This window comes from Neophocaena asiaeorientalis, unplaced genomic scaffold (genome assembly GCF_003031525.2).
Source record: "Neophocaena asiaeorientalis asiaeorientalis breed wild unplaced genomic scaffold, Neophocaena_asiaeorientalis_V1.1 scaffold634, whole genome shotgun sequence".
Lineage (NCBI taxonomy): Eukaryota > Metazoa > Chordata > Mammalia > Artiodactyla > Phocoenidae > Neophocaena > Neophocaena asiaeorientalis.
In genome coordinates this window covers 271220-279549 of record NW_020173971.1, presented here as the reverse complement: position 1 = coordinate 279549, position 8330 = coordinate 271220, and the positions used below count along the sequence as shown (strand labels likewise).

Below are 8330 nucleotides of genomic sequence, written 5' to 3'. Positions count from 1 at the left end.
ATCCTATGGGATGTGATGGGTGACAGCAAATTACTGCGTTCATAAGAAAATTACCAACAGAGTGAGGTCCAGGATGCTGAGGACCAGTGAAGGGCTGGGGCAGAGGGCTGAGGAGAGGGGAGGCAGTAGAGGGATGGAGTGAGCAAGACGGTGGGGGGCACGGGGTTCAGCAGAGACAGGCCCATGTGTGCAGGGCAAGGGGAGACTTTTGGGGGAGATGTGGGCAATGGCATTGGAAAAGGAGATGCGTAAATACTCATTTCTCATTCCTTTCTCTTCATTCAAAATGATGGTTATATTTGCTTCCATACTAAAATGAAAAAATTAAAATATCTACTTCTCTGAGTTGCTTTCCCGTGGCTTGGTACCCTCAAAAAAAAGGTCCCTACCCCCGCTGAAGGCTGTAATGAGGCCAGTCCTGACCCCGCCTGTGCTCTGGGTCCCCTTCCCCGGCACCCACCAGGGACCCCTGCACATTATCCCCCGTTTGCATCCCCCCTCAGCTTAGTTTTCCGGTCGTTCCTTGTGTTCCGGCAGGAGGGCCCCTCAGTTAGAGCAATGAGGAGGGCGGCCTGCCCGCCTGAGGCAGGACATTCAGTGCTTCAGAAAAAGAGTCTTGGTTTCTAGCACCCAGGCTTTTCCCTTCATTGGCTTTGTTCCTAACATCTCCAAACCTCAGTATTCCCATCAGTAAAATGGGGAAATAATAACTACGTCATAATTACTCAATTAAGATTCAATGAGATCATGATTGCATATATAATATTGTGCCTGGCACTTAGGAAGAAAATACATGTTAGTTTATTCAGGAAGTTTCTATGTTTTAGGTTATAAATGAGAAGCTGCTTGACAAGGAATGTCAGCCAGGCTTCCCATCTCAGGAAAGAGGAAACCTTGCAGTTTGGGATTGCAGAAAGCGTTGGGGGTGTGGGGGGGGGGGGATGGGAGGGAGACAGGAGGGAGAGAAGGGGGGAGGGGAGGGAGACACACCACTGTGTCTGGGCAACACTGTCATCTGCCGAGGTGCCACCTGGCTGCGCGGTGACTCAGCCTTCGCTAAGGCTTGACCCAAAGCAAAGACCACCCTGGGAGAAGCACATGTAATTATTATTATTTTTCCATTTTAATATAATAATAAATTGAAACCAAAGCAGATGAATGACTTGCACGAGGTCACCTGGCCAGTGAAGATTAGAACCCAGACCTTTGTTCTTTCTGTTACCAGAAATGCATTAACCAAGCTGGCAGAAGGAAAACTATCTTTACTGTGATGTAATTGAAAACATACTACAAATGAAATTCCAGTTCAATATTCAGGTCTTACAATTCAGGGTGACCAGTACCCGAGAGGTGCTGGGGTTTCTCAGCTTCTCCAGGTCACCACTATCGACGTATCTTGATTGACAGGAGAAGTCTCTGATGTCTAACCAAATATACTGCTGCTGCAGCCCACCGAGTGCATTCCTGGTTGTTTTTATCTTCAAGGAAGAGAGAACACGTATCCATGTAACCCTTTCTAAAATTGAAAGCTGTTATGAAATTGATTTCCATCCCAATCCCATTTTACCTGAACATTCCTGTGGTGCTTCCCTCTTACCTAAGGCACCCCAGAGCTGTATGAAATTACAGATGGCTTTGAGGTGTCCACATGCTGAAAAAGCTCTCAGGCAGCCCTGAGGGAGGAACAGGGTGCACTAATAGAGGTGCCCCAGAGACAGAGTGGCCAGGATAGAAATTCACTAAGAGTTCCCCACAACCCAGCCAATCTAGCATGAGCACAGCATCTCAGAAGTGCTCAGCAAACACTGGCTGATTGAATAGAAGAGTCAGAACTCAACAGTTGAGGGTCAGGCTGGGAGCTGCACAGGGCTTTCACCCCAGTAAACCAGAAGCTTCTCGAGGCACAGCAAGTAAGAGCCCAAACTGACATTTAAGCAGAAGAGTTGTCATTAATTCATTCATGACTGTATGCATTCATTCAGCTGTGTTTACTGGGTGTCAAGCATTAGGACCAGGAGGGATGGCCTACAACCCAGCCTGTTCCCCATACCTGGAAGCACCCAAGTTGGTGGTGGAAACAGACAGGAAAACAGATGATTACCACACGACGTGGTCAGTGTCACTGGGGAGGAGTCCCAGGTTCCACAGGAGCCCAGAGCTGGGCTCCTGCCCACAGTGACACAGAAGGTGGGCCCAGGTGGAAGGAAGAGGCTGGGCCCAGAGCACCCATCTGTTCACCTTTACCAAGGAGGACACACTCATGCCCAGAGTGTTCCTGGATGCAGCGCAAGACCAGAGTAGGGCACTCGGGTCACTCCAGCCCTGACTGACCGCCTTGGGGCAATGCGTCCTGCTAGAGCACTGCACAGCCAGGGCAGCCCGGCAGCCCCCTGAAGGTCTACAGAATGTATTTGGTGACTAGGTAACACCCTCGTACGATTCCTAAATCAGCACACTGCAAAAAGGTTTATAATGGGATGTTACTCCTGTCTCTGTTCCCGTCAGCCTCCTTCCCTCTGTCCCCCCACAAGTACCCCTTCTTGGTGTCTTATGTATCCTTCTAGAGTTTCTTCATCCAATTTCGTATTTCCTCCTTTTCTTACATAAAGGTAGCAAGCTATCCACACCGGCTTGGACCTTGAAGAGAGGTGCATTTCATTTTCAAAACACTACTGATCTCAAGTAGACACGATATCCATTCTGCCTACGTTCTGGTTTATTGGTAAAAGCAGAGCACAGGTCAAGGCTTTAAGTATTTGACTAGATATGCAGAAAGGCCTGTCTACCCCATCGCGAACGGTGAGGGAAGAAGCACAGTCAGGCTCTCTGGTGTCCCTCCCCAGAGCGTTGCTTAGTAATGGTCACGTGCGGACAAGGATGAAGAAGGTGTGTTTGTGCCCCACGCGGCCTGCCGCTGGGGATCAGGGGAAACATTTTAAAATCTTTTAACTATGGAGATCATGCCTGCTTATTGCAAGCAACAATCTAAAGCAAAATAAACAGAGAAAGAAATCAACTGAGAAGTCAACCTCAATCCCACTTCCCCAAAGTAACTATTGCTAACTTTTGGGCCGGAGGTCTGTGCCCCCATTTCACAGGAGAGCAAAACTGAGGCAATAGATGAGGGAGTGTTTGGGGGGGTTCCTGAGAGAAGTCAGTTATGAAACGAGGGCTGTGCCTGCTCTAGGCCCGGCTGCCCCCAGAGTCCAGGTGGAGAAGCAGAGAGTGGGGGAGGGCGGGCAGGGGGTTAGCTGGCGCCCTTCCTTACTCTTACCCATCTCCGTGCTTCCTTTTCCTCTGCCTTCCCGTGTTTTCCACTTCTACTCCCTGTGTCCACATCTTTCCTCGGCCCTTGTGCAACTCAGAACAAGGACAAGTCTTCCTGACTGCGGCACACCCAGGCTTCACAGGGCGCTTGGCACAGAGGGAGTGCTGCGCACGTGTTTCTTGGGAAGGCTGCCCTAGCCTCTCACACCAGCTTTTACTCCTACAAGGCGTCAGGAGGCATTCACGGGCTTTCCTGGTGGCTCGGGCCCCAGCCTCTAGACCCTCTGTCCAGGGTGTCCTCTGCAGCTCCAGCCCCCGCACCCATCAGCCCTGTGAGGAGGCGGGCAGCTGAGAGGGCTGGCCTGAGGCCCCGCAGAAAGGCGACCGGAACTGGTTTCCAAGGGGTGGCCCTCTTCGCCTAAGCCCTGGAGGCCTGGGGCCGCAGCCACCTTGGGTGAAATCTAGTCCTGACCACACCTGGTCGAAGCTCAGAAGCAAAGGGCAGGGGGTCCTGAGCAGGTGGACTCACCTGAGCCAGGTGGACCCTACACACCAAAGCATGAGCCAGGGCCTAGCAGTTAGTAGGTCCTCAGTAAATGTATGTTGGTGGATTTAGGCCTGGGAAGGAGGTGGCCTTGCAGGGGGGCAGAGGAGAGGAGATGAAGGGCAGTCTCCTGTCACCTAAGACAGCTTGCCAGCAGGCTGGGTGCAGAAAGGACAGAATTTGGTATCAGACTTGGATTTGAGTCCTGGTACCACTTCCTAGCTAATTAAACCAGGGACTGAACTCGGGCCACAGCAGTGAAAGCCCGGAATCCTAACCACTATGCCACAGGGAACTGCCTATTTCCTTTTTTTTAAGTTTTTTTTAAAAAATTAATTAATTAATTTATTTTTGGCTGTGTTGGGTCTTCGTTTCTGTGCGAGGGCTTTCTCTAGCTGCGGCGAGCGGACGCCACTCTTCATCGCGGTGCGTGGGCCTCTCACTATAGCGGCCTCTTGTTGCAGAGCACAGGCTCCAGACGCACAGGCTCAGTAGTTGTGGCTCATGGGCCCAGTTACTCCGCAGCATGTGGGATCTTCCCAGACCAGGGTTTGAACCCATGTCCCCTGCATTGGCAGGCAGATTCTCAACCACTGCACCGTCAGGGAAGCCCTTTTTTTTTAAAGTTTTATGAAGTGTAACTTACATACCCTAAAATTCATGCACTTTAAGTTTACGATTCAATGACTATGTCCAGAGTTGTGCAACCATTGCCATAATCTGATTTTAAATCACTTCATCACTCCAGAAGAAACCCTGTCCTCGTCCCATTCCCACCCCAGCCCTAGGCAACCAGTCTATCTCTGTAGAGTTGCATTTTCTGGACATTTCATGTAAATGAAATCATATAATTTGTGGCCTTCTGCAAGCAACTTCCTTAACATGATGTTTTTGGGGTTCGTATGTTGTACCATGTGTCACTACTTCCTTTTTATTACTGGAATAATATCCATTGTGTGGGTATAACACATTTTATCCCTTCACCAGTTTTTCAGCATTTGGGTTGTTTTCACTTCTTGGCTATTTTGAGTAACGCTGCCACAAAGAACCATGAGCAAGTTTTCGTGTGGACATCTGTTCTTACCTCTCTCGGGTAGGTATCTACGAGTAGAATTGCCTGGTCATACGGCAACTGTTTAACCTTTTGAAGAACTACCAGACTGTTTTCCAGAGTTGCTGCACCATTTTACACCCCTACCAGCAATACACAAGGGTTCTAACTTCTCCACATCCTTGCAACATTCGTTATTATCCTTTTTATTTTTAACTAGAAGTCACACTAGTGGGTGTGAAGTGGTATCTCACTGGGTTTTGGTTTGCATTTCCCTCATAACTAATGATGTCGAGCATCTCATTAGCCATTTGTAAATCTTCTTTGGTGAAATGTCTATCATCTTTTCGGGCCACTTACTTAACCTCTTACTCTTAATTATACCCAGCTCCTAAGGCCATGAAACTTTATGTAGAGGGTTTGCAAAGGGGCTGCCATATAAGGAGGGCTTAAAGATGACAGCTTTTAGTACTGTCGTACTCGTTGTCACTTTGGCCCCCTAGGAGTACGCTGGAGTTGGGGCCCAGCTGCCCTCCCTCCTCAGGCGTGTTGGTCGTGCAGCGGATCACCTTGGGGGCCGGCTGGAATGCCATCAGCTTCTGGGGTTGAGGCAGAGGGCCGAGTGAGTGGCCAGGCCCACTAGCACCCACCCCTCCTCCCCTCACACAGGACCGCCAGGGCCGAGATGGGCACCTTCTCGACAGAGCTGATGGTGACACCTGCCGCGCAGGAGACCACAATGTGCCTGGCCTGGACGTCGGCCCCGATCTCGTCCAGGATGAAGGGGATGATGTGTGGCTTCACGGCTAGGAACAGGACGTCACTGTGCCTCACCGTCTCCTTCTTACTCCGGGTCAGGTTCACAGCCATCTTCTGTGGGAGGAGACCACTGGGCTCATGGGGTGCAGGGACCTCACTAGGCCCAGGAACTCCCAAGGAGCAGCTGAACCCCCCAACAAGCCTGGAATTCCCTGCCCCAGCCCCTCAGGGTCTGTCTGCCCCTACCGCCACCGGCACAGTTTTCCGATGTTGCTACCCGGCAAGTGAGCATAGGTGCTGGACACGGACAAGCTTCTCCCCGGCAACCAGGAAATAGCTGTCCCCCATCCCCACTTCTCTGGCACCCAAGGCACCCCTCTGCCAGGTAAGATGTCTCCATGGCTGGAAAGCCTGGAGAGCCTGGGAAAGGAGGCCGAGTTGGTGGCCCCCAGTGCTGGCTTGATTCCCAGCCAGGGCAGGCCACGTAAGACAGGGAGCAGCCAAAGCACTTGGTCCTCCTGACTAAGCTTAAACATGTGAACTCCTGACCAGAAACTGGCTATTTTTAGTGGTACTTTATGATCTTTTTTTTTTTTACCCCCAAAGTTTAAAGTTTATGCATACAAAGTTTTAAATATATATTTTAATTGTAGGCAATCCCATTTCATTTTCTTATAATGACCTTGCTGACTCTAAAGGCTCATTTTGTCTGCGCAGCGGCCCCTGCTGTGGCTCCCATGGCCATAACGTTTGATGCCTGTGAAGTTCCTTTGGGTACAAGTGTTGGATGGATGAGATGAGATGAGATGAGCAAAGACCCATCCTCCCCACCCAGCCACTTAGGACATACCCTCAGGAAGCCTGGTGCTGCCATTCTGCCATGCACATATACTCTCCTTCTCTGGCACCTGTCTTCTTGGGTGCCTACTCTATCACTTTATTCCGTCTGAACAGACAGAGAAGTCCAGAAAGGAAACGGGGAGTTCACTAAGCTTCCAGGACTGCCCACCTCACTCCTCTCCTCTGATCCTCGCATCCACCAGTCAGATGGGTTGAGCTGTTCCTGCCCTTCCTCCCTTCTCACCCCCCACCCCACGGTCCTGCCCCCTCTTCACCTCCAGCTGTCCCAACAAAGTGGACAGTGCTTCATTTCTGCTTTCACTTGTCAGGGGTCTTCACTCTCAAGGCTTCAGGACATCCTTCCTGGTCTGTCTCTGGATAGCAGGCTCATCTTCCTAAGAATGGAGATGATTCAGGGAATGAGGGCGAATCCTGAGCTGCTCCCAGCCAGTCAAATGGCAGGTCCCTTTGACTCCTTCCCGATATAGGAATCTCCAGGGAGTCACACTTTGCATGCATATTTGCCTTGCTGTTGTTGTTCTTATTACCAATAATCCATGTTTACTGTAGAACAATTAGAAATTAGATCAAATGGAAAAATGAACACTGCCTTTAATCCCACCACCTAAAGAGAATCAATGTGACTCTTTTGGAATATGACTCTACACCTCTTTTTCATATGCGGTAAGGCCCACCTTAACCTTGATTTTTCTTTTTTTTTTTTTGGCCATGCCATGCGGCTTGCGGGATCGGGCCTTTTCCCCGACCAGGGATCGAACCTGGAGCCCTTGGCAGTGAGAGCGCTGAGTCCTAACCACTGGACTGCCAGGGAATTCCCTTAACATTGATTTTTTAAAACAGGTACGTACTCCTGTTGTATGTAAACAGGTCAGGTTGTGTATGAACAGGAGATTCAAAAACCGAAACAATTTGGTTTTAGGATGGTGGGATTATGGGTAGTTTTCAATTCATTCAAAATTAGCTGTAATGTTGTTACTTTACTCAGTGGAAAAAAATTGTAATTACAGCTCACTTCTAATGGGATTTGGTTCACTGTCTGTATTAGTTTTCTGCTGCTGCCGTAAGAATTCACCACAAAGTTAGCAGCTTGAAACAAAATGGATTAGTTATCTCACATTCTGTGGGTCAGAAATCTGAGTGGGCCCAACTGGCTTCTGTGCGCCGAATCAAGGTGTCAACTGATCTGGGTTCTTATCTGGAGGTTCTGGGGGGAAATCGGCGTCCAGTCTCATTCACGTTGTTGGAAGAATTTGGTTCCACGTGGCTGTAGGACTGAGGTCCCTTTTCCTCGCTGGCTGTCAGCTGGGAGTCATTCTCACCTTCTAGAAGTTACTCACATTCCCTGGCTCATGGTCCTTTTCATCTACAAAGCGGCAATGGCAGATTGAGTCCTTCTCAAGCTTTGGATCTCTTTGACCTCCCCTTCTGCCTCATCTCTCCTGCCTCCAGCTGGAGAGAGCTCTGCTTTCATGTGATTAGATCGGGTACATCGGCATAATCCAAACCAATCTCTCTATTTTAAGGTCTGTAAACTTAATTACATTTGCGAAGTCCCTTTGCCATGTAACAGAACACAGTCACAGTTTCTAAGGATTGGGGGGCATGGACGTATTTGGGGAGAACATTTTGTCTACCACATTGTCTCCCTGCGCTGATGAGCACATCCTTACTTTTTGAAATGAAGCCGATTTCCTAGGTATTTTTAGCTCGCATGGGATGATGTGAGCAGGCCCATCCTTGCCACTGATTCCATGTGACTGGTTAGGAGTCCACAGACCTTTTAGAGCCACAGATACATCACTGAGAAGCTGGTAGAACTCTTTAGATGATTTTGATATCCTTCTTGTA

General features: G+C 49.5%; 1 protein-coding gene across 1 annotated transcript; it reads right to left on the bottom strand.

The window, feature by feature from the left end:
• Window positions 1-5311: 5311 nt before the first annotated feature.
• Window positions 5312-6495, bottom strand: PYCR2 (pyrroline-5-carboxylate reductase 2). The gene is made up of 3 exons (XM_024753143.1): window positions 6472-6495; window positions 5556-5735; window positions 5312-5461 (listed from the first exon to the last, which is right to left on the bottom strand). The coding sequence occupies exons 1-3, from the start codon at window positions 6493-6495 to the stop codon at window positions 5312-5314; spliced, it is 354 nt and encodes a 117-aa protein (XP_024608911.1).
• Window positions 6496-8330: the final 1835 nt, after the last annotated feature.

Bases quoted from the DNA above. Each gene is read 5' to 3' on its own strand.
- PYCR2 (XM_024753143.1), bottom strand. From the start codon at position 6,495: ATGGCAGCACCAGGCTTCCTGAGG. The intron at 5,736-6,471 runs GTATGTCCTAAG...CTCCTCCCACAG, and splicing joins CAGCACCAGGCTTCCTGAGG to AAGATGGCTGTGAACCTGAC. The intron at 5,462-5,555 runs GTGCCCATCTCG...CCTCAACCCCAG, and splicing joins CCATCAGCTCTGTCGAGAAG to AAGCTGATGGCATTCCAGCC.